This window comes from Leptosomus discolor, chromosome 12 (genome assembly GCF_034619465.1).
Source record: "Leptosomus discolor isolate bLepDis1 chromosome 12, bLepDis1.hap2, whole genome shotgun sequence".
Classification (NCBI taxonomy): Eukaryota; Metazoa; Chordata; class Aves; order Leptosomiformes; family Leptosomidae; genus Leptosomus; species Leptosomus discolor.
The window spans coordinates 12876692-12904650 of record NC_141402.1 but is presented as its reverse complement, the minus strand read 5'-3'; the positions used below and the strand labels follow the sequence as shown (position 1 = coordinate 12904650).

Genomic DNA, 27959 nt, shown 5'->3' with positions numbered 1-27959 from the left:
CTCTCCTCTCTTTCCAGGTTCAGCACAATGAGTTGGCATCCTGGGTGTTAGCAGCGTGAGGAATCCAGGACGGGTGCTGCCCTGCTCACCCCTTACCCCCTCGCTCGTTCCCCTCGGGGAGACGGGTGCTGGCATCCCTGCCCTGCCCTTCCGCCCCTTGCCCCCACTCACCATAGAGGGGACGGGCACGTTATGGCTGGGGACAGGCTCCCACGCAAGGTGATGGACCCAAAGAAGCTGGCCAGCCTCCTGAGGAACGGAGCAGAGGGCACCCTGGTCATCGACAGCCGCTCCTTCGTGGAGTACAACTCCTGGCACGTCCTTAGCTCCGTCAACATCTGCTGCTCTAAGCTCGTCAAGAGGAGGCTCCAGCAGGACAAGGTCTCCATCACGGAGCTCATCCAGCCCGCCTCCAAGATGAAGGTAAGAGACGTGGCCCTCACCTTTTCTGATGGGTTCTTGCACCCCCTTCCCTGGTAGAAAGGGGCAGGGTGGGGGTGGTGTGCCCCCTGGGCCTGTGGGGGTGGTATGCCCCCTAAGGGCTGGTCTACGCCTGGGGTGTGCATCCTCCTTCTCCATCCCTTGACCTCAGTATTTGCCAGCATTTCTCTGGCACCCTTTGGAGAGCTGGAGCCTGAGCTGATGTGGCCACAGGGCTGTCCTTGGGGACCTGTTTGTTGCCACCACCCCAGTGACGTGGCTCCCTGAGCCAGGAGCCCTCCCCAGGCAAGTCTAACAGGTCTATCAGCCTTAGGACTTGTCCTGTGCCAGCAAACAACCCCCCAAAGCCTTCCTGGAGCTGTAAGCTTAATCCCCTGCTAAAAACTCTTCCCCTCCCCTCTGTCATCTCTAACTCCATTCAGGGACATGTAATCCTCCTCCCCTGTGACGCCAGAAGCTCTTATCCGGTGTCATGGCATATTATCTCTCCCGGGCTCCTCTCTCTATCGCTCTTGGTTAAATAATAGAGGTGGCTCTGAGCCACGGAGCTGGGCTGGAGCCCCGGCCAGATCAGCGCCGGGTGCCCCTGCCATGCCATAGGCCGAGGTGCTGCCAGAGGGCTGTGCCGGTGGGTGCCGGGCTGCGGGACGAGCCGGAGGGTGGTCTGCCATCCCAGGCCGCCCTCCCACCGGCTCGCTTTTACCGTTACCCCCTCCCGCCTTGTCATTTTATGGCAAAGCGAGGGTAATTCAGGCGATTAATCAAATGCTGGGCCCAGCTGGAGCCATCTGCAGCGTGTCCCCCCCTCGCCACCCCACGAAGCCCCCGCTGTCCGCATTGGCTGCCGGTGACATCACCCTGCCGGGATCAAGGGGACGCGCAGCACGGGGGGGCCGGCCTCGCGCCAATCTGCTGCCGTGATGCTCCGAGCTGGGCGATTTGGAGGGGATTGCAGAGACTGATTCCTGAACGGCTTTAAGCTGCTCTTAAATCCCCGGGAGAATAAAGCAGAATAATCAGTTTTTCACAAGCTAGGAGGAGAGCGGCGCAGTCGCCCTCCTCCTGGCGAGGGTCACCTCTGCAGTGGCCGCTGTCACGTGGAGCAGCAGCAGCAGCAGCAGCAGCAAAAGCGATGCGCAAGGGGGAGGAAGAAGAGGAGAATGATGGGGAAGGGGGAAGCATGGAAGAGTTAACGTCAGCTGATGCCATCTGCCTGCAAACCTGCAGCTCGTCAGCCGCAGAGGCTTCCGAAGGGGTCGGCTGGTCCAGCCTGGCCATCCCTGCTCTGTCCCCATAGAAGGAGCAATCGCCTCCTCCCCGCTCCTGGATCATTGCGTAATGGTCCAGGTACCGGCTGGCAACGTGATTATAACCAGGGATGCTGTGGAGGGGAGCGGAGAAGAGGCGTTGCCACTGTCTTTAATTCACAGCTTTTCCCTTTTCTTTTCTTTTTGGTACGGCTGAAATCTCTCCCGGCGCATCCACGGGCGGGAGGCAGCGTGCCCCGGGCCGCGCTCGCTGCTCCGTGCTGGCTCTCCCAGCGCACGCAGCCCAGGAATTAATTAAGCTTCAGGGCACCCTTGTGAGGTTAAGCCACTTGCCCTGGGAAGCTGGAGCAGGGGACAGGGGGTCACAGCCGTATCCCTTGTAAAGCAGGGATGGTGGCCGTGGCTCAGGATGTCCATTCTTTCCGTACATGCACCTGTGAGTTTGCATTTTGGGGGGATGAACTCTCCTCTCCCCCTTTCTCTTCCCCCCGTGCCTCCAATTTCAGCCACTTGGGTTGTGGATGTCTTTTGGGACACCCAGAAATCAATCTGCTGCCTCGAGGTGCACAGACCCTCAGAGGGGGATGCTGAAAGCTGGTTTAGACCTCAGTTACCCCCCGTATCATTTCCCTGCCTCCACCTGCCATCACTGGCCAACCCACCCCCGGCCCTGCTCTGCCCTTGGCTCCCCACACCAGGGCTGGGGGAGGCGGTGGGGCTAAGCAGGGGGGGACGGGGGGCACGACTGGCGTTGGGAGCAGATGGCAGGAAGGGTGACATCAGTGGCGCGATTGTCCAGCCCCATTATTCCTCCTGACGGGCCTCCCGCCCTCCTCCTGTTTCCTGCTCCCGGCTGGCCAGGGCTGCCGAGACAAAGGCGGCCGGCAGCGACGCGGGGCTACCCGGGCAGGGAAAGGGCAGCCCTGAGTCCCCACCTCGTCCCACTCCTTCTTATCTGCCCAACGCAAGGAGAGCTTGACCTGCGCCTCCCAGCTCAGCGATGCCCCAGGCAGCGATCGCCTTCTGGGGAGGGAGGCAGGGGCTGATACAGAGCGAAGCTTTTGGGCCACCCCACCTGGTTTTCCCCTCCGCTCCTCCTGCCTGCGTGCAGGCAGCGGGGATGAGAGCATTTGTCTGATTTGCTCTTCCCAGTGCTCGCACCCCTCTTTTCCGTACCACTGCTAAGGAAAGGTTCCATTAACAATGCTTCTGAGAGTCGCAGAATGGTTTGGGCTGGAAGGGACCTTAAAGACCATCTAGTCCAACCCCCTGCCGTGGGCAGGGACACCTCCCACCAGACCAAGTTGCTCCAAGCCCCATCCAGCCTGGCCTTGAGCACTGCCAGGGAGGATGCTGCAGTTTGGAGCGATGCTGTGGGATAACAGCAGCTTCTGGGTTTTTTGGTGCAAGAAAAGGAAAGGACCATTTGGTAGGAAAGGGGAAAATAAAAATCCTTTCCTTTTTTTCAGTTAAATATGCCTACGATCATGGGCATAGCTAAGCCAATGCTCCCTGAGCCCCATTGTGTGCCATCTTCCTGTGGTACCCAAGCTGGGAAAAACTGCAGCAGCAAATCATTTCCCAATTAGCAATAGACTCCCTCCACACAAAAATGGTACCAATGTGCTGTTCTGGTTTTGATTTTGAACCCTTCTCCCAGTTCTAACAATAACAAATTCTCCCAATAATAAATTCCAATAACAACTGGAATAATTCAGCTCCTCGGTGCAGTTTCAGGGGCAGAGGTTATGGGAAATTCCTGCTTGGGGTTTTCACTAGCATTTCTTGAGGGAAATGTTGAAAATTTCACTTCTTCAAGATCCCCCTGGAAAGTCTTTCCACCTCTCAACCTCTTCTCGCTTCCTGAAATGTAGCTATCTCCAGAGCAGCTATAGCCACGGTTTGAGGCATGACAAGGGTCTCTTTGGGCGATGGGACTATTTATTTATTTGCGTTAGGAGCATGGCTCTGCAAGCAGCTGTTTTGCTTGAGGGAAAGCCGGGGCTTATTTTTGAGCTGTGTGCCTGGCTGCTCTTTATGTTGATGGAAGCCCTGTTATTTCAGTGGGGTGATTCACTGTGTTTTGAAACAATATGTGACTGAGATGTTGGTAGTAATTGGGATAATAAGAATAGCTCACTCTTATCTTAGCCCGGATCACCTGTAAAGCATCATCATCCCTGCTTGGCAGCCAGAGAGAGACAGAGCAGGGACCTGGACTGTGTTGAACCACCCAGTGCCCAGGACCAGATGTCCACAAGAGAGTTACCTCCAGCCAGAGATGGGGAGGGTGATGGGGAGCACTGGGCTTGGTGCAAAAGCAATGGATGGTCTCAGCTGGGCTTTGGTTGGAGCTGTTGGCTGGGTGGTCCCTGCTCTAGGCTGGCCACCCCCACAGCCGACATGCTGACAAGGAGGAGGTTTGTCCCTGAGGGGATGCCCTGGGGCACCTCCAGCGCTGGGGTGGGCCAGCAGCTTTTCAAAGGCATGCACGGGTTTGCAAGCCCCACTCAATCTGTTTGGGGCCAAAAGATTTGCTGCGCCTTGGCCTCACTGTCCCTTGCTGGCTGGATTTGGGGACCTTTACCGGGGGGTGATGCCTGGGGAGTTGGTTACTTCAGCAGCCTTGGGGCGGTGGGAAACCCCCATGGGAGAGCTCCCACCATGAAGGTGCTGCTTCTTGGAGGGACTCCTCTGTTGTCAGCCGTGCCCCTGCCCTATGCCAGCACCTGGCAGAGGCAGGAATCTGGCCCTGAGCGTCTCTTCAGCGTTACCCTCCTCCTCTGCCCCAGTCAGCTTTTAACCTTCATACATTTAAGGCTAGAGATGGGTCTGTGCTTTCCCCTGCATATCAGGAGTGCGTGAGGTTAATGGGAGACCCATGGACCTCATTAAACATCTCCCCCTCGTTTCCCTTTGTGGCGAGGAGCTGGGATGCCGGTGCAGGCTCCTTGTGTGCTCCACAAGGGCTCCTCAGGACCATCCTGCAGCCATCCTCACCCCATCAAGCCGGGTGTTTATTTTCTGCAGCCAGGCCATGTGAGGCCAGTGCTTGTTTGGCATTTACATTGAGTGAAACCTTATAACTTCAATAAGATGTAAACCGTGTCGCCCATCTCTGCCGTCGCTCAGCAACCCTGCAGTAATGGCCCAAACAAAGCCTCCCCGTGTGGAGGGAACACTAAATCCTATTGTGGGATAATTCTGCTTGGCCAGAGCTGATATCTCCCCTGCAGCCGCCCCAGCCTGGACCATGCAGCCGGGATGAGCCCCTGCCCCGCCGCAACTTGGTCCCCACCTCACTGTGCTTTTGGGGCCGATGCTTTCACTGGCATGGGGCTTCAGGCTGAGGACTGGGGTTTTGGGACGTGCTAATGGCATGCTAGGGGGGCTTGAAGGGATAGTGGTCCTGCTAAGGACTGGTGGACTCTCGGGTCCTAGCTGGCTCGGCAGCCTCTGTGTTTCCCTCCAGCTGTGCTTGGGATGGCCTCCCGTGAAAATCCTGCTTCAGGGATGGCTGAGGTAGAGACGCTGGGGTAGATCCTCAGCTGGCTTACCCTAGGTGGCTTCGATCATTTTTCAGTGTCTTATTTTAAAATCCCCATGTCCTTTTCTCTTCCCTCTCATCCTGCTGCTGCTTTTTCATCCCTCCCATCATCCCGCTGACCTGTGGGGCCAGTGTTGCTCTCCAGTGCCTGGTGCTGGGCTGGGGACAGTGGCTTCTTTGAGCCCCCCCCTTCCTAGTGCAGAGCTGTGCATGGTGCCCCGGCGGGGATTTCTGTTGGTGCGGGGCTGTCCTTCTGCTGCAGCAAGGAGACATGATGAGCTCAGCTAAACCAGTGCGCCCTGCAGTTTTATTTGGATGGCGTTCACGTTGCCAAGCAGGGAAGCACCTGCAGCAGGGTGTGAAAGCAGCATTAATATCGACAGCAACCCTGAGCAAATCTGCTCTGGTGGTGAGAGAGGGCATGGCAGGGAGCCAGGAAAAGGAGGTGGGTGTCCGTGAGTTGTTCCTAGTTCCAGTGGTCTCCTAAAGAGGTTTTGGAGAGGGCTGAGCAGGGGCTGGGCGATGGGCAGCTCCAACACAAGCCAGAGGAGAGAGCAGCTTGGGGGTGCAGACCTTCCTTCCCAGGCTGCTGCTGCCTCCTCCTCCTCGCATGATGTGATGGATGGGCCTTACCCTGCCGGCTGGGAGGGCAGGCGCTCACGAGGCAGGCGTATGCCGGCCGCCTGGCTATGCAGCAGATGCGCTGAGCTGTGGCTCTGCGAGGGTTTTTATCTTCTTCTGATGCACGGACCTTCGGGTAGGTGTAGGAACAGCCGGCTGTGCCTTGAGTGCTCTCACGGCAATCCAGCCATAACCAGGCTTGAGGGAAATCCTGCCTGCAGACAGCTGCTTGCCTGCGGGGTACCCCACCATCTCACCCACCCCAGAGACACTGCAGCAGTGAGCAGCAGGGCTGGGTGCTGTAAAGAAGAGAGTTTCCCTCTTCTTCAGACCTCAGGGGTGAGCTGCAAGTTTGGGTTGAGCTTCCAGAGGAGTGGTGCCTACAGAGGTGTTATTGTGCTGGGCACGATGTCCAGGCTGAGCCCTGAAGAGCTGTTGCTCCAGCCCCGCTCACTCCAGCCGCAGCACAAGGGTTGTGCTGGGAGCACCCTTGCCTGCAGAACCACCCCCAAATCCCCGTGACACCAGCCAGGCTGCAGAGGAGTATCTGAGGGCAAAGGTTGGGTGGGGAGGAGGTGGTGGAAGAAGTCGCAGTGACTTCTGGGATGCGGTTAAGTAATGGCAAGCAGAGGGTGGGCGATGGGGAGGAGTGTCCCTATTTTTGGGTAGGATGCTCAAAACCGCTTGCAGTTGGTAGGGCTGCTCCGACAGGCATCTGTGCTGACACACTCGCTTGTAGCCGTAGAGCAGAGTCCCAGCCTGGGTGGACCCATCATTTGGTGAGCGAAGCCAGCTCGTGGGGATGGCATGGAGCTGGTGCGTCCCACTTCTGTGACCACTAAATTCAGCTTTGCTTCCCATGGTGGTGCGGGCAGCAGCATCCTCAGTGCTCAGCCTATTTCTCTGACACCCAGGTTTCGCTGTTCCCCTGCAGGTGGAGGCGGAGGAGCACCAGGACGTGGTGGTCTATGACCAGAGCACGCGGGACGTGACCGGCTTGGCTGCCGACAGCTTCCTCTCCATCCTCCTGGGCAAGCTGGACAGCTGTTTCCACAGCGTCTCCATCCTCACAGGTAGGAGCCCCGGATTACCACTTTGCCTGGTGCTCGTGCCCTTAGTCTGGAGTTACGGAGCTGTGGCCATGTGTGTCCATCTGCAACTATTTTCCCGGCCACCAGTGGCTGTGATGGCAGAGAGCGGCCCCACATGCGGACTGAGGAGGCTCAACCCACGCCAGCATCGCTGGGTCCTCCCCGTGTGTTCGTTCCTTGTGCCATCCAGCTCCCCGCTGCTGTGCCCACCAGCCAGGGTGAAGGAGAGAGGAGGGTATGGAGGGGTCGCAGTGACATGGATCCAGCCACCCAAAAGCTGCCCTTCGTTCCCCCATCCCTGTGCTACTTCGTCCCTGGCAAATGTGCCAAGGGCTGGACCCGGTTCAAGCGCTCTGCTCCCTCTCGCTGCTGTTGAGGGGAGGGCAGGAGAGGAAATCCATGGATGTGCTGGGAAGGGGAAGGGGAAGGAGGGCAAGGCAGAGGGTCATCACTGGGTGAGTCAGGGTCTGCTGGAGATGATGCTCTCCAGGCACAAGCACGCAGGCAGGAGGAGGCACGTGCTGCCCTAATTACAGCCCTTCTGCGGAGCAAAATGGGAGGCAGGCAACTGATGAATGAAACACTCCAACCCAGCAGAGAGGAGGAGAAAGAGGCAGTGAGCTGCTGAAGGGAGAGTTAAAGCTGCCTTTAATTCCCCTTGGCTGGGATGGCCAGGCGTCTGCCTGGCTGGCTGCCCCCCTCCGAGCTTTCTGCCCATGGAGGGGTGGGCAGGCACTGCCCCATGCAGCCCCACGGAGCCCCTCGGTCCCGCTGAGCTCAGCTGGGCTCCTAGATAGTGCCAAAAGCACAGAGATGGGGATCATCTCCGTTCCCAAGCCCATCCTCATCCTGTGGCAATGGAGTACTGCTTTGGGGCTGAGGTGGAGTATACCGACCTCTGTGTCCCCAGGGCATCGCAGGGAGGGAGGGAGCAGCCATCCCCACAAACCCAGCAGCGTGACAGACTCTGGGAAGGGGTAGTTGTGATGGGGAAGGTGGCATGAGCAAGTGGCGCTCAGGGAGCCTTGCCCGTGCAAGGCTTGGGTAAGTGCTGTTGAATTCGCACAGCGGCATTGTGATGGGAAGAACAGAGCAGAGAAATAGCGTGAATAAACCCCCGGTTCCAGGGTTTCAAAAGCAGGCAGAGACTACATGAAATCACACTAAAGCTAATTAACGTGGCCTGGGTTGCAGGAGCTCTGCTGATGCCAGTGCTGGAGGATGCTGCCATGAGCTTGCTGCAGCAGCCCCTGGCCTGCCCCAGCAGCCGTGCCTGCAGCTCCCAGGTCATCATGGCGTATACAATGGCATGGCTTGGCACACGGTGCAGGGGAAGGAGAGGGTGGATTCAGTCTCATCTGGGAAGGATCATGTGCAGTCACCAGGACAGGTCAGGAAACAGCCTTCACGGCGTGACCCTGGCACCCACCGACCCGCCACCGCTTTCCCAAGGCTGGGTGAGGGGCAGCGCTGTGCGCTGGCTGCAAACCCCCACTCCCTGAGTCCTCCTGGAGCAGAAACGGGGCTGGGTGAGATGGCTCTGAAAGCTCTGGAGCCTTCTTCTCTCTGGGAAAGCGAGAGGAGGCTTGGGTGACCCCCATAGTACCAGTGCACCCCAGCCACATGCACAGCATGCCCCATGGTGGGTGAGTGCCGGCAGTGGGCTACCCCCGCAGCCATCAGCATCACCACCACTGAGCCTCCCGTGGGCAAACCTGCACCCTGCTTGGGCACACGCGTCCTCTATCTTCAGGGCGGCCATTTCCATCCCCCTGGGCTGCAGGAGCCCAGACCCCAAAGGAGGAGTGTGGCTGTGCTAGGCGCCAAGCAAAGCTGAAACCTCCCTAATTAAATGTGCTGCAGGGCCACAGCCTGATGTGGAACATGGGCCACCAGCGAGTGGGAAAAAGGGGAACTAAAATGTAGAACACTGGGTCACGGCAGTGGCATTTCACATGGAAATTGTGACTGGAAGTGGCTGCAGGGAGTGTCCGGGGGAGGCTGGGCACGCTTGCTGACAGGTACAGCTTCCTCCTGCCTTCATGGTGGGCAGCAGCAGGGTTGGGCCTGATTCTAACCCCTCGACCTGGTGGGGTTTAACCCCTCTATCCATCTGCTCTGGACTCAGGTACCTTGTCCTGCCCCAACCCATCCCATGTCCCAGAAGAGGTTCCTGGGTCCCCCCTGGAGGTGGCTTCTGACCCCAGCGGGGAGTTGGGCTGGCAAGGGCTGCTGAAATCTCAGGGTCCTATGCTGAAGTCTCAGCCCATCCCTAAATGGATGCCAGCACCACAGGGAACCCCATCCTGAGGATCCCAAATCCAGTGTGGCAGCCCTATGCGGCCCTTCCGTCCTCCGCAGCTCTCCTCAGCCCCAGCAGATAGGACACACGTCCATGCCTTGGTGTCCCCCTCTCGTGCAAACGCCGTGCTTGGCCGTTCTTGCTCGCCTCCAGCCCATCGTCCTTCAGCCCCTTGAAGCAGCTGATGGTCCAGGACAGGGGAGCTGGGGGGTGGCAAGAGAACTGGTAGGGACCCCTCAAGGGTTAACAGCCCAGAAGCAGGGATTCCAGTGGGGCTGGGAAGGAGGAACCTGAGTCAATTATTCCCAGTCTTGGAAATCATCAGCTTCTCTTCTTTATTCCTTTTTTTTTTTTTTTTTAATTGTGTAAGTATAAATAGTGCTGCTTGCTGCCCTCCATCCGTGGGAGCAGAAAGCCTGTTGATTTATATGGTTTTCCTGACATCACATGAAGTGGTGGAAAACTGAATGGAGCCAACATTTTTCCTGCATTACGTAATGCCCCCTCCCTCCCTCCCAGCCCAGCTCTGCTATTCCTGCAGGAGCCTGACTGTTCTTTAACCTTTGTTTACTTCAGCACAAACCTTCGCTTTTTTGCTTTATTTTTTTTTCTTTTTTTGTTGTGTTTTTTTTTACTTTTCTTTTTTATTTCACTTTGCCTTTTTTCCCCCCTTCTTCTTCCCCTTTGCAAACTCCCGCTTGGTTTTTATTAACAGCCATTATCTGTTTATGAAGCAGCAGCAGCAGTCTGGCTCCCTGATGGCTCCCGCGTGCCAGCTCTTGTATTGGAGCCCAGCCAGAGCCCTAGCGTGGTGCTGAGCTGCTGGGTGCTGAGCTTCACCAGCTCCTCTCCGTTTGTCCAGCTGCAGCGGAGAGTGGGTAGTTCTTCCTTTGCTCCCATTCAGCAGCTAAAAGCAGCAGCCGAGGGCTTGGGATGCTCGTCCAGATGATGCTCGGGCACCCATCCTGTCCCTACCTCTGGTCTTGGGGCCAAGCGCCGGGCTCCTCTCTCCTGCATCCGAAACCATCTGTCAGCCAGAGGTGGAGCTGGGTGGCAGCGTGGCCAGCAGCGGTGGTCCCCACAGCCCGGACTGCGGGGGTTGGGACCCCTCCTCGCACTGCACAGGCTCTTTCCACAGCAGTTTCATACGTGGGGGGGAGCTTTATCGTTGCGATATCGCGCTCCGACCTGAAACAGGCCCCTCGCTTGCGTTCTGAACTCGAGTCATGAGCTTTTCATCTGGCTCGGGAGCGTGTGTGAGATCATCTTCAGCACCCACCCCCCCCCCGCCTTTGTACCAATTCTTCAAGGAATGTTTAAATTTTCCAGTCCTGTTCTTTCTAAATTTGGAGCGTCTGTTTACTCCCAGGATTCGGAAAGAATGTCACAATATCATCAGCGAGAAATCCCTCCCAGCCCTCCACTCGCCATCCTCCTCCTCGGCAAGTGGGCTGGCTTCGGCAGTGCTGGCCATGACCCAGGTCCTCTCCAGCCCGGCAGTGCCACAGCCAGCAGGCACGGCCGGGAAGAGTTGTAATTGCATGGTGATGGTGATCCAGGAAGGGGCTGAGATTTGGGGGGATTTTGGGGGAATCTACCAAAGGCAGGTGACTTCAGAGTGGACAAAATGAAGTAGTGAAAAAAGAAAGGGGATTTCCATTACAGGAGCTGACTTGGGCTGCCCAGGCATGAGTGGGTTCAGCACTGCCTGGAATTATTTTAGAAACAAGGACTCGGGGACAGAGGATTTTCATAAAAAAAAAAAAAGAAAAGGCACTTTTTTTTTTTTTTTTTTTTTGCTGCATAGAAACAGTCCTAAAAGGAGGTTAAACATCAGAGCAGCTGAATGTGACTTTGCTCATCCTTGGCCGAAAATACTGTGATGCTTTTGCATGTCATGTCGGTGAGAAGCCACATGCCAGCATCACATCTCCCTTGCTGCCTGCTCCTCTTGAAACACGTTGGGCTGAAGCTCTTTTAGAGGAATAGAGAAGATGAATGAAAAAAGGCAAGCTAGGCAGGTGCAAAAGCAGCACGCAGGCAGGGCAGAGCAGAGAGGGCTTGTTTTCAGTCAGAGGTCCAGGGGCTGGAGGCAGCGTGTGCATCCGAAAGGCAGCAAAAATACCAATGAATCTGCAAAGCTTGTCGTGGTTGATGCTGAAGCTAAAAGCTTAGCAGGATCCAGAAGCAGGATCAAGGCGTCTTTACAAACCCAATGTAAGACAAAAATAACCTAAAACCTAAGAAAGAAAATACCCCCAACATCCACACTTTGGTCGTCAGTCAGAAGCTGTCTGACGGGAGTGGGGAAGCAGGAGCCCACTGCAGCTGGTGATTTGATGGTCACCTTCCTCATCGCCCGCTCTGGACGGCATCATGATTTCATCTGATGACTTTGGCATGTGAGTGTGTCTCCTGGGGACATGGCACATGCAGGATGCACTAGCCGGTGGACTCTCTCCTCGGACTCCAGCAGAGCCTCTGCTCAGTACACAAGCCTGAAGATGGACGCATTAGGGCTATTTCGGGTACCCTCAGACTGGAAGGTCTAAGAGCACTTGTGGACTTATTGGCGTGAATCCCTCGGATGTACCCACAAGATTTTGTTCTAATTACTGCCTCTGAACCTCCCACGAGCACCTCTGCCCACCCATGGATGTCTCCATCCCATAGCATACTGTGGTGAGCCAAAAGAAGCAGCTCCTCAGCTGGCAGGAGTGTGGGTATGAATAAGGAGGTCACAAGGGTGGGCTGAGATGGCAAGGAGCGCTCACGTGGGACTCTCAGTTTCTTGCTTCTCCCAGATTTGGGAGTTTGGAAGAAACAGCTTTGCAAATAATGTGAACGGTGATCCTGGTTGTTCTTCATCTACAAATGTCCCACGTGACGCTCAGGAACGTAAGAAGTGCTGTGGAGGGGGTTATGCCCGGCTTTTCTCAAGCTGTAGGTGGTGGGGCACAGGGGGATTACCTGCAGTGGTGCTTTTCTTTTGACTTGTCCAGAGGGCTGGAGGTAGGGTGCTGTTGCCAGTCTAGTGGGAGAGGCACTTTTTTAAAAATCAAATGGTAACACCAAGGTTTGTGACTTTTACAGTCCCGGAGGTTTAGGTAACTCTCCAAACCTCCCTTCCTCCCACATAAAACATCCCTGGGTCCATGGCACCAGAGGAGTTGCTTTCTTTCCTGCAGCAAAGCCATCTGGGACCACTTTGGCCAGGGCAGGACCCTGTTTTCTTGCCCTCCAGCCCCCATCCAGTGGGTGCTGGCATCCAGCGTCAGCCACCCAACCCAGCAGTGGCCCTAGGGAGTGCTCCCAGTCTCTGCAGCCTGAGACACAGCATCGGGGTAAGGTGCCCCTTTCCCACCCTCCACCATGACCAGGAGATGCCTGGAGAAGTTTTGGACCCGGCGGGAATGGTGGCTGCATCCCTGGGAGGGGTTAAGCCAGGTCATGTACGCACGAGCTGATTGTATTCCAGACCTATGCTCTAAACCTCCCTGTTTAGCAACGCTGTCGTCAGACAACTTGTTTTCCCGATTCTATAATTACCCAAGGAGCTTCCCCTCCCCCTCCAGCCGCGTTTTTAACCATCGGACCCAGAAAAGGCGAGCAAAAGGGCCGAAGGCAGAGAGGGACAGAGGAGAAGGGACTTAAGGAAGAGCAGCCCTCAGGTTGCCAAGACTTACAAAACCGCCGTGTAATTTTGCTTCTCATTTCTGGAAAGCTGATGGGAGGAAGGCGACTTCCCCAGTAAGAGATCCCGATGGGCAGGAGCCGCTGCCCAGTTACGATTTCCTTCCTTTTGAGAAACCTGCCTCCCCTCATCCGCCTCCCCCTTTCCCTGGGCCTGTGCCACAGGCTTGCAAAAGGTCAGCCCTGGGTGGAGAGAGGAACCGCTGGTCGCTGCCCGGCTGGGCTCGTGCCAGGCTATAGATATTGTCACTGCAGGTATGTAGGTGCCAAAAAGGAACTCGTTCTTCTCCCTGCTCTTGCAGGCAGGTTGCATGAGTCTCTCCGACCCATTGCAGCAGATGCTTTTCTGGGGAGTGCTGTGGCAATGAGAGTGAAGTGAGGTATCGCTCCCCGGGTGATGCACCTCATTCTCCTAAACAGGGCCTGGAGACAGGATGGGCAACAGCCTGGCAAGGTGGAGCACCTGGGGAAAGGGGCTGAGGGGCTGCAGCTGGTATGTGGGATGTATTTCTGGACATCCCACATATATGGACATTGTCTTTCATATCTCTACTTCCCAGCTCCCCCCTGCACCAGCACCAGCTCCGTGGTCCTGGCAAAGGGGTGAAAAAGATGGGGAGGGAGCAGGGAGGAAGGTGCTGCCTGGGGAATGGTGGCTGCAGGTGACATCTCCACGTGGCTGGACCTCACACTGGTGGAGGAAGGGGGCTGCTGCCTACCTGTGCTCACTTGTCTTTTGGTGATGGGCAGTGGGACATGAGACGCCAGTGAGCCTTCTGCTTCAAGGGCTGCTTGGTGGTGTCATGCCCAGCTCCCCAGCTGGGGCTCCCACCAGCCCTGAACTGATAGCTCGGTTCAAACACATCCTGAAGGAACCTGCCAGTGCCGAAACAACTTGTGCCAAGGGCTCTTGCAAGGCTGAGGGAGTCAAGAAACCGGAGGGCAGCAAGGGAAGGCAAATGCACGCTTGTGAACTGCTGGGTTGGGGGCAGGTTGATGATCGCACCCCCTAATTCACCACGTGCTTCCTGCAGCATCCCTCTTGGCTGGCACAGAGTGGCCAGCCAGCCGCTGCCCCTGCATGACCCAGTGATAGTTTCCACCCCAGCGGAGACCCAGCCTCAGCCAACGGAGCGCCTTGCAGATGAATCGCCCACCAGCATGGGTAGAGCACCACTGGCACAGCGGTGGTGGGAGATGGAGGCATTACCATTGCCGGGAGCCATTGGCACTGGCCACCAGCATCATGCGCCCTCCCTTGTAGGGACAGAGGTGTCAAATGTGGGGGACCACGGACCCCCTGGGGAGCTGCTGTGGGAGCTGCTTCCCAAGCATGGCTCTTGGGGGAAGGCTGCTCCTCTCTCTTCCAGCCTAGTTGGAGCACACTTTAAATTTTATCCAACCTCTGACCCACATCTGATAGTAATCAAACCATATTTGTTACAACAACAAGGCTCGTTAGGAGGCTGGCTCCGCTCGGGGTGGGGGGGAGGGGAGAGCACTTAGTTAATGCCAATGACCTCATCTCATGTGATGTCATTCAAAGGAAAAACACTGAAGTCACTCACATATGGCTCAGCCTGAGGTTTTTCAGCCCATAAAGCTTCAGATTTTCAAAGGCACAATACATGCCCCCCCCCCCCCCGCCTCGCTCCTCCGCTTACTATAATCCTGAATGATTTTCTGGAGGCCTGGGCTCAGACCAATAAACTCGTAAGGAGCTGTGTGGAGACGTATTAAGGAGTCCCACGGGTAGGAAGCGGGGGACAAGTAATTCTTTCCCTCAGGACAAATGCAAAGAAGAAAACACAGCAGCCCCCACCAGCTTCAGAAGCCACCGCTGATGGCTGGACCCCAGCAGGACTGGGATAGCCCCTTCCTACGTGTCCCCTCTTGCTGGACTTTTGCATGTGAGAAGGCTTTGGCGGAGGGTGCATCTCCTCCAGCCCCCAGTCCTGCTCCGCTGGGACGGGGCAGATAACTCAGGCTGGCGCGGGGTGCGCAGGTGTGAGCAGGCCAGCACCAGCCCCTTTCCCAGCCAGCTGTGGGGGCCCATTCGCCTCCAGCTGTTGGAAACCACTCCAGGATGAGCATCCCTCCTGGGTGATGCTCTCCGTGGAGACATCCAGAGGAAAGATGAGCTGGTGGTTAAGGACCTGCTGTTTGGTCCCTGCAGCAGAGAACCCCGGAGAAGTTATTTAATCCTTTGTGCCTCAGTTTCCCCCCTTGGGAAACTGCGATCGTGCCATCGCCCTTCTCAGCGCTGGGTTTCAGAGTTAAGCATCCCGCGGGGGTTGGGGGAATGGCCGGCCCTGCCAGGAGCAGCTGTGGGGAGGGGGCAGGACGGGGCGCCGCCGTGGGGTGCCCATCACCGGACGGTGGGCAGCGGGGAGCAGGGATGGCGAGCGGTGCCGCATCCCCCCTCGCTTCTGCGCGGGGCTTTGATCGCACACCACCCTGGCTGGTGCTACAACGAAGTGTGGCCATTACCTTCCTCCTTCCAAGTCCCTTGTCCCCAAATTAACTCCGCGGGGCCAAATCCGGCGTGGATCAGCGCTCCATCTCCCACCGCGGCTGCTCGCTGCGGGGAAGGGGGGGGGGTTTGGGCGGGCGAGAAAAGCGCAGTTGCGCCTTTAAGCAGGGAGCGAAGCGTCTGTCAGGCCCGGCGTTCTCCTGCGTGTCTGTGTGCTGAGTAAGGAATGCGGCCGCATGCCTGACCCGTTAGCGATGAGCGCGGCGGTGGATGCATCAGCGGGGCTGCTGCTCCGGGGCTGAGCTCATTCCGGCTGGAGCGGGAGCCGGCACGCAGGGAGCGAGAGGCGAGGAGGAGGAGGAGGAGGAGGAGGAGGAGGAGGGCGGCCGGGGGAAAGGGGCTACGCCGGGCCCCTTTGCCCCGCTCGATTTTAATTTTTTTTTAATTATCCTTTTTTAATGCTTTTTATTTTTTCAGCCTGAAGGCTGGAGCCGGAGGGAGGCTGGCGGTGGCCTGCCGCGGGGGGGGGGGGGGGCTTTTGTTTTTTTTTTTTTAGTGTTTCGGTTGCCCGCCAGCTGTTGTTTTGCTAAGGCAAGAGGTGCCCCCGCCAGCCGCAGCGCAGCTGCCTGGATGCCCGTGGATGTAATGCTTGCTCCCTCCGAGGACCCGTTCTGGACGGACATGCGCGAGGGGCAGATGAAGCTGAAGATAAGGGTGCGGAGGATGAAGGAGAGCAGGGACATGAGAGGTTTGTCAGCCGGCCGGCTCCTTTCCTTCCCACGGGGACTGAGGGGGAAGAGGGGGCTGCTCCGCTCGAGCCCCGCTTTGCCCGGGGCCCGGCGATCGCCTTCGCCGAGCGGCCGGCGGGGAGCGGAGCGCGACGGCTGGCGGTGCGAAGAGCGCCGGGCGGCTGGCGAGCGGGGAGCTGGGGGCGATCGCCCGCTCCCAGCCAGGGGCGATGTGCGGCAGCGGCTGCTAGCCCGGCCCTGCAGGCGGCAGCCGGGGCACGAGCTGCGCGGGGCGGGCAGCTCCTTCGGGCAGGTGAGGGGCTGCCTGCAGCGGGCGGGGGCAGCCGCAGCCCTCCCGGCGGTCGGCAGCATCCCCGCGGGTGCGGGGTCCGGTGAGGCGGCCTAGCCGGGGCGGGGGGGACACCGCTCCGGAGTCCCCTGAACCCTTTCTCGGGTTGGCGAGGGCGCGGAGGGAGCAGAGGAGGAGGAAGGAAGGAGGAAGGCGGCGGGAGCCTCCCTCTGCCGCCAGCATCTCTGCGCCTTCGGGCGCCGGTTTGGAGGGGTCGCCCCGGGCAAAGGGGGGTGCGCGGGGCGGGGGAAAGGACGAGCGAGGGCGGCGAGGGGTGCCAGGAGCAGTCGGGTGGAAGCGCTGCGCTGCTGCCCGCAGCCAGGCAGCTGCCCGACGGAGCCATTTCGCTTCGCTAGCGCCGTTGCTGCCTGCCCATCTTCGGGGGCTTTCTTTCAGAAAGGGGCTTTGCAGTCTTTCCACCGCCCCAGTGCCAGGGTGAAGGGCAAGCGGAGGAAGGGGATATTAACTGGAGCAGCTTAAAAACATGCCGAGCCTGGAATGACCTAGATTACCGAAGGATTGAATCAAGAAACTTCCCCTCCATCACCACTTAAAATGGGAGCCTGCTAAAAGTGCTTGACAGGTTTTTGTGGCATGAAGCACATAACCCAGTGATGGTGTCATTAGTAATAAGTCACTCCTGGAAATGACACATTTTTCTTTACTTAGAACGAGTAAGGCTGTGTCAAAGCAGGCACAGTCACCAGAGGAAAATCAAGACCAGCAGCTTGGGGAGTGTGGCCATGGTTGTGTGGGTGGAGGGCTTCCTTTCTGCCGCTTTTCCTTTTTTTTAAGGACATTTTCTGCTCGTTCGGGAGAATGGGATGAGGGTCTGAGACCAACCTGTGAGGCCAGGGGGGGCTGGCGTGGGTTGGGAGGCAGCAGAGTGATGTAGCAGCAGATGGGCAGACGCTGTTCGGGGTGACTGTTGGGGAAATGGGGAATTTACATGAATCCATAATAGGGCTGATTCATCGGCTTTCTCATCCTCACTGCCTGGAAAAAAAAATGGAGCCAGCAGTGGGGTGATGAAATTTGGTGCTGAGTGAAGGAAGGGTGAAACCCAGACTGGGGGAGAGCACAGAGACTGGGCAGGGGAGTGCAGGGGGACAGGGGACTAGGTGAGCACTGGACATCTCTCCTCAATGCACTGAGATGGGTGGAAGTAGAAGAGCATCAGCCAGAAGAGGGCGAGTTGGCCAGGCTGCGGAGCACTGGGATTTCACCCAGGCGGGTGGGAAGGGCATGCAAGGAAGCGGGCTGTCTGCACCAGACATCACTGGCAGGACTGCCTGCACCGGGCATTGCTGGGGAAAAGCAAAGGGGGTTGCAGCACCAAGAGGGGAACAGCGAGGATGGAGGCAGGGGGAAAACTCAGCAAGGTCCCAGGCAGCAGAAGGTGCTGACAAAGGCCTGGAGCTTCCCAGAGTGCAGTGAGTAAGGGTGGCAGTAAGCGGTGTTTCATCATGCCACCCGGCTTAGCTGCCGGCACTGACAGGCTCCCACCCAGCACGAGAGCCAGGGAGGCAGCGTTTTGCAAGAAGGGATTTTCCCAGCGGCTCTGGGGATTGACATGTGGCGTGCCTGGCCCCTCCGCTTTCCTTCCTTCGGTTCAACCTGCTGCAGAGATGCTCAGCTGAGCGCTCAAGCTCACTGCCCTGCCAAGGCTGAGTGCAATGCAGGCAAGGGCTGGGGTTTTGCAGGTCCCCCCCGCCTCTTGTTCATCTCCTCGAAATGCCTCAGTTCAGCAAGGTGGTACTTGGGGACGGATGTGTCGGGGCACTGGGAGCAGCATGTCCCCAGGGGGCTGGGGTGATGGGGAAGGGGCATCCAGGCTCCATCCTGGCCACCGAGCCGGCACAAAAGCAGGGGAGCCGTGCTGGCGTGGTGGCTGCTCCAGCAGCAGCCGAGGCGCGTGCTCGCTTGCATGCCCCGCTGCCCCTCGCCACGTGCCGCCCTGGCAGCGGCTCTCAGCCACCACAGGCATTTTAATGAGAGCTGGGCAGAGCCCGGCCTCGTTCAGGCCCCTCCATGGCCAGGAGCTCTAGGGGGGGCAGAGGGTCTCCAGCATGAGCACAAGCACAAAACCCACTGGTGGGGCCACAGGCTGCCACAAAAGCTCCAGCACCTGCCCAGGGAACTGGTCTGTGAGCAGCTCCGGCTGCTGCTCCTTAACACTCATTATGGCAGCAGTGAGGGTGGGCTATAAACCATAACACCCCCATAGGTCTCCTGCCAGCTCCTGGTGTGAGAGCTGGGGGTGAGGAGGTGGGGTGCAGCAGCTGCTGGCCCAGGGAGGGTTTGCAGCTCTGGCTGTACCTATTCCCTTCCTCCTTGCTGCCACAGACTGATGGCACGGCAGGGTGACATGTCACCTCTTCTTCCTGTTTCTTGCTGGGGGGCTTTGGGTTGGGTGTGCTCCACCATGTGCATGGGAGGCTGGTAAACAGGACATGTCCCTGCTGTGCAGTATGTCTTGAGCGGGGAGGGCATTTAAGAGACACATTGTGCTGGGGGTGTTCGAGAGGCCTGTGGCTCTCCCAAAGAGTGGGTTTGGGGTGAGACAGGTGCCCTGAGCAGCCCTTTCACAGCTTCTTGCAGTCGTCGGGGCGCAGCATCAAGGCCAGAGCTGTTGGGTTGTTTCAAGGGACTCAAGCGGGTGAGTCCATGGGGCTGGAGATGAATGGGCAGTCTGTGTCCGTCAGAGTGAGACTGAGAGGGTTTTCAAGCCCTGTCATTTCCCTGTCTCCACTTTATGCCTCCAGCCTAGGAAGACAGCCTTAGTGCAGGGAGGGATGCAGGGAGCAGCAGGGAGCTGGGATAGCCCTGCTTAATGTGCCCCACACCTCCCTTTTGTCCGCAGCAGCATCTCCCCTAACATCCCATGCAGCTTAATGGATTGTAAATCCCCAAAGCTGGGGCTCACTACCAGGAGGAAAATGATGCCACACCACGTCGCTGTCCCTAGCCAGGACTTTGCCACCTTCTGTGTCACCCTTCTTGCACCACCACTGCTGCCCTGCCTTGGCAGAGAGGGAAACAGGGCAACCTGCAGGTAATGGGTGATGCCTGAGATGTTGTCAGTGTCCCAACTATGAGCTGGATGTCCCTGGAGATCACCTGAAGGTGACAGCCAAGGCAGCAGAGGGGTTCCCAGGTATGGCAGGGTCCCAGCTCGGCAGTCTGATGCCTCTCTCCTTCCATGCCCTTCAGCCCAGTGCCAGCACTGGGGCTCTTTGTTCCTTTTGGTTGTAGCCATCTCAGGGTCTTACACAGCCACGAGTGCAAAAAGAGACTGCCACAGGGGCTCCTCACTGTGCAGTTTGCTGCTCAAGGGGAAAAGTCACAGGGCTCCCCAACAGATGCAGCAGTGCTGGTGTCACAGGGGCTTATTGAAAGATGCTACTGGCATCTCCCCCTGGGCTGATGGAAGGGCTTGGGAGGGATTTCCGGGCTGGCCTCCTTCTCTCTGCAGCATCTGTCCTCACGACAAATCCAGTTTCACTGGGAGGTTGTCATAGATGTTCAGCTGCAAAACGTGCAGAGGGGAGGGCCTGGCAAAGATGGGGGTGGGGGAGAAGTTAGGGGTTTTTTTCCCCTCTCCGCTGTTTGCTGCCAGGGCCACACAAAGCAGGGCACAGCAGGAGGTAGAAAGGTGCTGAACACCCTGTGAGCAAAGCTCAGGAGGGGGGAAAAAACAAGGTTTCAGTTGTTGCACTCTTGTGGCACTAAGGTGCTGCAACAGCCCCTCTCTCAGTTTCCCTCTTTCGTCTGCAGAGGGGTGACAGCACTCCCCTCCCTCCCAAAAGCTGCATTTCTCTTCAGCCCCACCTTGAGCTGGAAACCACTGAGGGTTTTTATGTCTCTGGGGGCATTGCTGAATGAATGCCCCAAAGTTGGGGCGGTGATTTTCACCCCCCAGCCCTCGCAGAGACCTGCCTGATGCTGATTCTTGGAAGCATCAGGACCTCCCTCCATCTTCAGCGGGAGCAGGGAAGGCATCCCCACTTATGGCTTTGTTCCCCCCCAGCAACTCCTCACCAGGCTTGAGGGGAGCATCAAGAAGAAACCAGAGATCCACAAGCACCCACTCCACGTCAGATACAAATCCTTCCTGAGTTTAATTCTACACGTGCCAAGAGAAATGGCGCTCCCAGCACCAGCACTGCAAATAAAAGAGGAAAGACTAGAAGGACCCAGTGCTGCTCTGGCTCTTCGCCCTGTGGGGCTCTGCTGCTCTCTCCCAGCAAAAGCTGGGATCCGTGGCCCAGGGTATAGAGGGGGGAAAGCCCAGGTATCAGCTGGAGCCCAGCCAGGGACATTCACTGCCTTTGGGATTGTTTTGAAGAGCTGCTTTGCTTTCTAAAAATGAAAGGCATGCTAGAGCAGCCGGCATGGGGTGGGGTGAGCCTCGCTTCGAGGTTGGGATGGCATCAGGTACCCGGCCCCATCTCTAGGATTTCCCCCAAGCCCGGGCTGCCCTCAGCAGCTGCAAGCATGGGGGTAATGAGGACAGGCAGGATGGGAGCATGCCCAGGCTCCCAGACACAGGGTTGAGGCTTTGCTTGGGACAAGCGTGGCAAGCTGTGGGCATCGTTTTGGTGCCAGCATCCTCCAGTTGCTGGCAATGTGCTGGGGTAGGCACCGCAGCTGAGGGTGCCGCTGCCACTGTCTTCGCAGCCCCCTCTGCCCCTGCCTGGACTTCCCCGGGCAGGGCTGGCAGAGGATCTGCTGCCGGGCAAGTGCCGGCGGAGGCGGGCAAGGGGGAGAGAGCGGCGTGCCCCGACCTGCTTTAGCTATGAGATCACCCCACGCTCCCAGCTTTTAAAGAGTGATAGGAAGCTGTAGACAGCCCCGGGCGGCTCTTGATGGGTACGACTGAGCACGAGAGGCTGGGGACTGGAGCAGGCACCGATCCCTGGGGCTGCGCTTTGTGCACCCTGCTCCTCAAAAATGTGCTGGGTTCCTTCAGAAAGATTCCCATGTTGTTTTGCACAAGTCCGGGGGTCAAATCTGCACCCCACTCGACCCCATGTGCTGCAGGCTTCCCTGGGGTCAGCTGAAGGAAACCCTTCCTGCAGGGTTTCTGCTGGAACATCCCCCAGGCTTCAGCAGCGTGTGCTCAAGTGCGAGGTGAAGCAGAGAGGTCGCACGTGTCCACGCAGGGCTCTGGCCGGTGGTTTACGCTCCTTGGCAATGGGGACGCAGTGCAAGGATGAGCAGTAACCAGAGCTGTGCTGCACCTGCCCTGGGCCTCCTGCTTTCGCTCTGATTTAATGTCCCAGTTGAGAGGTGATGTCATTTCGCAGGGAGCCAGAGAAAAGGAAGTGCTGGAGAAGATAAGGTGCTTTAACTCTACCCCTTCCGGCTTGGCTGGGTTTTGAAGCTGCGAGCTGTGTTAGCTGCCAGCAAGAAAAACATAAGAGAGGGGAAGAGAGAGCTTGGATGGAGGACACCTTCTTCTTGGAGCAGTGGGAGCTGACACCAGGAGCTGCTGAGATGGAGGGTGATGGAGGACCTTGGATGTTCCCAGGTGGTATGAGCACGATTTTGTGCGCTGCTCTGGCTTCTCCATCGCCTTCACCTCCCAAACACATGGGGTGGGTTGTCTGCAGCCACCAGAGCCTGGGTGCCACACCAGCAGCCAGGGAGGTGCTCCAGGAGGATCAGCAGAAATGCTGGCAAGGTGCTGAAGAAGATAAATTGAGAATGTGCCAGGGCTGCCCCACTTCCGAAGGGGAGAGAGACTGAATGGAAAGGTTATTACCAAGGGCTCATTAAAACGTCTTGTTTAGCTGTGGAGATGGGCTAGGGATTCCCATGGTGCTGAGTCCAGACACGTGGGACTTTCAGAAGGATCTCGTGGGGTCATCCTGGTCCCTCTGACAGTCAAAGGTGGTCAAGTCCCAAAGTCTTCTCTGCCCTTTGGGTGATGTCACCTTTCGGTGATAGCATCTGCTCATTCACATGACTGGAAAGACCTCAAGGGAGACTGCTTGGGCTGATATGACCCAAGGTCCTCTCCGTTGCACCAAGCTTCCACCCAGATGTCCTCAGTTGGAAGGAGTGAGGTTATGTCACCACTAGCCAGGCCTGTCTCTACTCCAGAGAACATGATTGGTGAGTGAGAGCAAATCTGGCCTTATGCAACTGTGCGGGACATGCGACAGCACTGGGGGTTTTCCAGCTCCCCACCATGCAGGCAAGGCAACACTTGCTGCAACGCTCAAGTCAGTACTCTTGCAGCTTGAGCTGGGGACTGGCTTTCAGGCAGGCTCATTCATATTTAGACTGTGGTTTTGACCGTGCCAGACACCGTGGCGATAGCTCTGGCTGTCAGATGACACCTACAGTGGCCCCAGCTGGGGGATTTCTTTCAACATCGGGCTTCAAGATGCTCAAGCGGGGTATGACTGCCCAGCAGCTTGGTGCGATCAGTTGGGCGCTGCTTGCTGTCGCATTCAGTAAGGTCAGAGTGTGAAATGGCCTGCAGGTACCAACGGTCCAACGTGGCAGAAGTCATGGGCTTGGCGAGGCTGGGCAGAGGAGGCAGCTCAGAAACTGCAATGTGGAGGTGTAGCCATTGCAGCAAGGTCTGGGCTGGCCTCCCCAGCCCGAGGAGATTTGTGCCTTGGTGGGCTTGCTTTTCATCGTCCTGCACTGGTCGGTTTTGCTATCAGAAAGTGACCCTGGTTGTCCTCAAAGGAGCAGGCAGCCAAGAAAAGGACTTTCTCTTCCTGTCGTTTGTCTGGCGGAAGCTGCGAAGAGCAGGAGGGGGTGCAGGATGCCTCATGTGTGTGTTAATATCCAGCTGTGGCAGGAAAAATCAGAGCTGGGTCTCCACTCCTTTCTCCATGTGTGTGGCACAGTCGTCACAACGTGTCTGTGTTGGTTAGCAATGACTGGTGTCTTTTTGCTCCTCAGGGCTCTGTTCTCAGTCTTGCAGGGTTACCACCACTTTGTCCCCAGGCTGGGCCTTGGGGTGCCGGGTGCTGATGGTGCCGGCCTCACTGCTACGAGCTCAGTGTCCCCATTTTCTCCACAGGAGGCTTTGCCACCTTCTCGTCCTGCTTCCCGGGGCTCTGCGAGGGGAAGCCAGCTGCCATCCTGCCGATGAGCATCTCCCAGCCATGCCTGCCTGTGGCCAATGTCGGCCCCACGCGGATCCTGCCGCATCTCTACCTGGGCTCCCAGAAAGATGTCCTAAACAAGGTACAGCCCTGTCGAGGGGACACGTGTGCTCTGTCCCATGTGGGACCCCAGCCATGCAGAGGGGTGAAGGCGTTAAGGACTCTTCTCCTGCACGGTGGGAGGACCACGTGTGGTTGGCCTGACCCTACCAGGAGGCTGAGGGCAGGGAGTGCATGGGCAGAGCCTGGCAGAACTGGGGGGAGTGGTCGCAGGATGAGTCATCTTATATTGATGGGCTTTGGGATGGTCAAACTCTTCCCACGTACCCATAGCAAAATCAGGGGCAGGAGGAGCACAGCTGGGAAAACACCTGGCCTTGGAAGGGGAGTTACCACAGCTGGAGGGAGGTGTGGGACAGAAGCCAGCTTTGCACCCACCCACCTTGCCAGCCAGGCTGCCAGATAACGCTGGTTTCAGGAACCCTGCCATCTCCTTGGGAGCCAGAGAGAGTGGAAGCAAGCTGGGGTATTCAGCCGCGGCAGCGCAGGGACGGGCAGCTCTGACCAGGGTCAGGGGCTTGTTCAGGAGGCCCAAAAGTGAGCAAAGTTTTGCTATGGGGAGAGAGGAGAAAAGAGGTATGGTGCCCTTTTAAAGGTGCTGGAAGGGCTGTGCTGTGATGTCACGCCAGGGAAGGAATTTTGTTTAAAGGAAAAATAACTTCGAGAAGAAAGAAAGAGGAATTGCACTTAAAATGCCAGCGGGCGCCTGCCTACCAGGGGCAGGAGGGAGCCAGCCGGGCGTCCTTGCCTGGGGCAGCCAAGGAGGGAGAGGGACCACAATGCCAGAGGGGGGTTGGAGACAGAAAGGAGGGAGAGAGAAATTATATACAGGGAGTAGAAGGAAATGAAAGAGAAAAATGCCAAGAATGTGAGCCCGGGAGCTGGGCTGGCTCCGCGGAGCTGAGGCTGGGCTCTGCAGAGCCTGCTGGGGTGGGCAGGAACCAGCTGCTGGAGAGCCAAGGCCGAAATCCCGGTGCGGTCTCCTGAGGAGCCAATGTCAGGCAGGGAAATTGATGGTTTCCTTCCCTCCCCGCCTCCTCGGAGGATTTTCTTCATCTTTTGGAGCTGTGTTTTCTGCCATCCCCACAATGTGGCCAGAAGATGCTCTATTCATAGGCAGCAGAGCAGGGTCAAGTTTGGAGGCCATGCATGGGCAATGCTTCTCTTCTCCAGCACATTGCAAAGGAGGGATCCCACATGGCAGCTCCACGCACTCAGATGTGTGGAAGGACTCTTCTATCTCCATGTTTTCTCCTTCCATTTAATTCTGGGTCTTCCCTGGAATAGTGCACTGAGACCCAGCAGCTGGCACAGACATTTCCCCATTTTTTATGAGCAACCTGCCCCCAGTTGTACAGGTGATACCTAATCTGATGGGACAAGGAAAGAGACAGGGGTCAGGTGAGGCATAAATTTGGTGTCAACACCACATTATAGGTGAAGTTGGCTGTAGCCCTGGGAGGGAAGAAATGGAGGCTGGTGTAGATGCAGCAGTACACACCCAGCAAGCCAGTTCCCTGACGGATAGCCTGTGGGTCGAACCTCACCCCCTCGTTGCAGTTTCTCATCTGACCCCATTTACCTAAGATCTTTCTTGTGCCACTGCATTTTATTGAGTCAGAAACATGGGCAGTGATGGTGGCCATTGAGTGGCCAAAGCAGAAAAGTCACAGAAAACAAGTTCAGGTTCACTCCAGAGTCAGAAAGAGGGAAGAGATGGTTCACCTCACCTGCCTGCCTATGTCCCAACCCAAGAGCATATGTTCACAGTGCAGAACTGTGAACAACTAACAAATCTGTGAGAACTCCTGATGTGTTTGTGAGGAGTGTGGGAGCAAAGGCATGGGTTGACGTTGGTTAACATAGGATGCTACCAATGACTCACCCCACTGTGTTGGTGATATGCCTTCTCTTTCCCTCAGCTGACACTTTCAAAGCTTTCAGCGAGAGTTTTTGCTGATTTTCTTTCTTGTATTTTCCTGTTTCTCTCATACTGGGGTTCTTGGGTTTTGGGACCCCCTTCCAGGTGTCTTTGGTCTTGCTTACTTTTACTTCGACCAAAGTAAAGATCTGCTGAGGTTCAAACCTGTGTCATCTAAATTGGCACAACCCTCTCAGCTGGTCTCTGCTGTACTACCATCAACTAGGCCAAGGCAGCAGTGGGAGACGCAAAGGAGGAAACACTGGGATGGGAGAAGGCAGGGAGTGCATGGCGAGGCAGATCTTCAGCGCTCGCTGCTGGCTGAACTCAGCCGATCATTTGATTGCTTCTCTCCCACCAGGACTTGATGACGCAGAACGGGATAAGCTATGTCCTCAACGCCAGCAACTCCTGTCCCAAGCCAGACTTCATCTGTGATAGTCACTTCATGCGCATTCCTGTCAATGACAACTACTGTGAGAAGCTGCTTCCCTGGCTGGACAAGTCCATTGAATTCATTGGTGAGCTTTTATTACAATGGTTGCAGACCCTCCAGTTCTCAGCCTTCAAAACCTGAGCTCTTCTTCTGTCCTCCGTGGTCTTACTCCCAGCAACCCTTGTCCTTTCACACAAAGGGATTGAGGGCTGGGTAGGGAGGCTGGAGTAATTTTGCTCACTATCTCTGACCGCATCGATGCTTCTCTCCCTGTTTCCTCTACCATGCTCCAGACAAGGCCAAGGTGTCCAGCTGCCAGGTGATTGTGCACTGCTTGGCCGGGATCTCCCGGTCGGCCACCATTGCCATTGCCTACATCATGAAGACCATGGGTATGTCGTCAGATGATGCTTACAGGTGAGTTTTGCCCAGAGGGCAGGGAGGGGTTACACTGGTATGCTTCACTCCAGGGAAGTAAAGTGGGCTGAGCCCAGAAGGAGAGGGTGGGAGCTCCTTGAAGCTCTGTCTTGCCTTGGCTGAGTCCCAGTGAAACCAAACCAAACCTCCCTTCATAAAATGCATGTAATGAGGAATAGTTGGGAATGGTAAAATGGAGGGGGGAGGCAGTCCTACCTGTACACCTGGGACAGTCCAAGGCCCCGTGGTTCCCCAAGACCCCTTTCTTTGGAGAGTCTGGTCAGAAGGTTGTGGACGATGCCTCTTCTCCCCAAAGAGGCTGAGAGAGTAGGGGTGAGCCACTGAAGGACCAAGCACCAACCGGGGCTGTCTGTGCCTCTCGGCAGGTTCGTTAAGGACCGTCGCCCGTCCATCTCGCCCAACTTCAACTTCCTGGGCCAGCTCCTGGAGTACGAGAGGAGCCTGAAGCTCCTCAAGGCCCTGAAGTCAAAGGGCGACCGGGGCGAGGGGGAGACCCAGCAGGACCTGGCAGAGGCAGCTGAGGGCAGCCGGCATCCCCCACCACCTACCTCAGAGAAGGCCGAGGAGGTGCCGAGAGGCACCAGCTCGGCGTCCCCCCACAGTGACCCCGAGCGGCCAGGCGGGACCCCGAAGGTCCTGTCGCCCACCGCCCTGCAGCAGGGGCTCAACGGCTTGCACCTCTCCTCCGAGCGCATCCAGGACACCAACCGCCTGAAACGCTCCTTCTCCCTGGACATCAAGTCCGCCTACTCCCCTGGCCTGCGGCAGGACCCCCCTGGACCTCCTGGCCCCGGGGATGCCCCCAAACTCTGTAAGCTGGACAGCCCCTCGGGCCCCGGTGGCCTCGGCCCCTTCTCTCCAGGGGCGGACAGCCCCGACCGGCCGAGCGGGCCCGACCTCCTGCTGGAGGCCAAGGTGAGGCAGCGGCGGAAGCACCGGCACCCGGCGGGCTCGCCGGCCCACGGCCTCAGCCTCAACGTTGGCGGGGCCTGCACTGCACGCAAGAGCCCCAGTGCCGAGGACGGGCTGCCGCCACGGCTCGGCCAGCCAGCCACCGCTCCCAGTGGCACCACCACCACCGCTGCCTGGGGCGGGGTGCACCTGGAGTCCCCCAGCACTCCCTCCGGCGAGGCTGGCTGGTACTTTGGCATGGACTCCGGCAGCGCCGGCGGTAGCAGTGGGAACCTGTTCGCCGGCACCGGCCCGTATCCACCGCCGTTCGGCTGCGGCGGGGTGGCGGGCGGCTGTGAGATCAGACTGAGGGACAAGGCACGGGCCGAGCCGCGGGACGGGCGGCACAGCTGGCACGAGGAGGCCGGCGCCGAGAAGCAGTTCAAGCGGAGGAGCTGCCAGATGGAGTTCGAGGAGACCATGTCCGAGGGCAGGGCCCGGGAAGAGCTGGGCAAAATCAGCAAACAGTCCAGCTTTTCAGGCAGCATGGAGATCATCGAGGTGTCCTGA

At 57.6% G+C, this 27959-nt stretch overlaps 1 protein-coding gene across 2 annotated transcripts; it reads left to right on the top strand.

Annotated features, from left to right (window-relative positions):
* Nucleotides 1-192: 192 nt before the first annotated feature.
* DUSP8 (dual specificity phosphatase 8) lies at nt 193-27959 on the top strand. Of its 2 annotated transcripts, XM_086472263.1 has the most exons (7): nt 193-423; nt 6812-6950; nt 15993-16184; nt 23559-23725; nt 25986-26145; nt 26354-26477; nt 26864-27959. In XM_086472263.1, the coding sequence occupies exons 1-7, from the start codon at nt 193-195 to the stop codon at nt 27957-27959; spliced, it is 2109 nt and encodes a 702-aa protein (XP_086328389.1). The 2 variants fall into 2 exon arrangements, with proteins under 2 accessions (XP_086328389.1, XP_086328390.1); XM_086472264.1 differs by lacking the exon at nt 15993-16184.

Coding starts and splice junctions, on each gene's coding strand:
- DUSP8 (XM_086472263.1), top strand. CDS start 193: ATGGCTGGGGACAGGCTCCCACGCAAGGTGATGGACCCAAAGAAGCTG. Junction 424..6,811: donor AGCCCGCCTCCAAGATGAAG/GTAAGAGACGTG, acceptor GTTCCCCTGCAG/GTGGAGGCGGAGGAGCACCA. Junction 26,478..26,863: donor TCGTCAGATGATGCTTACAG/GTGAGTTTTGCC, acceptor GCCTCTCGGCAG/GTTCGTTAAGGACCGTCGCC.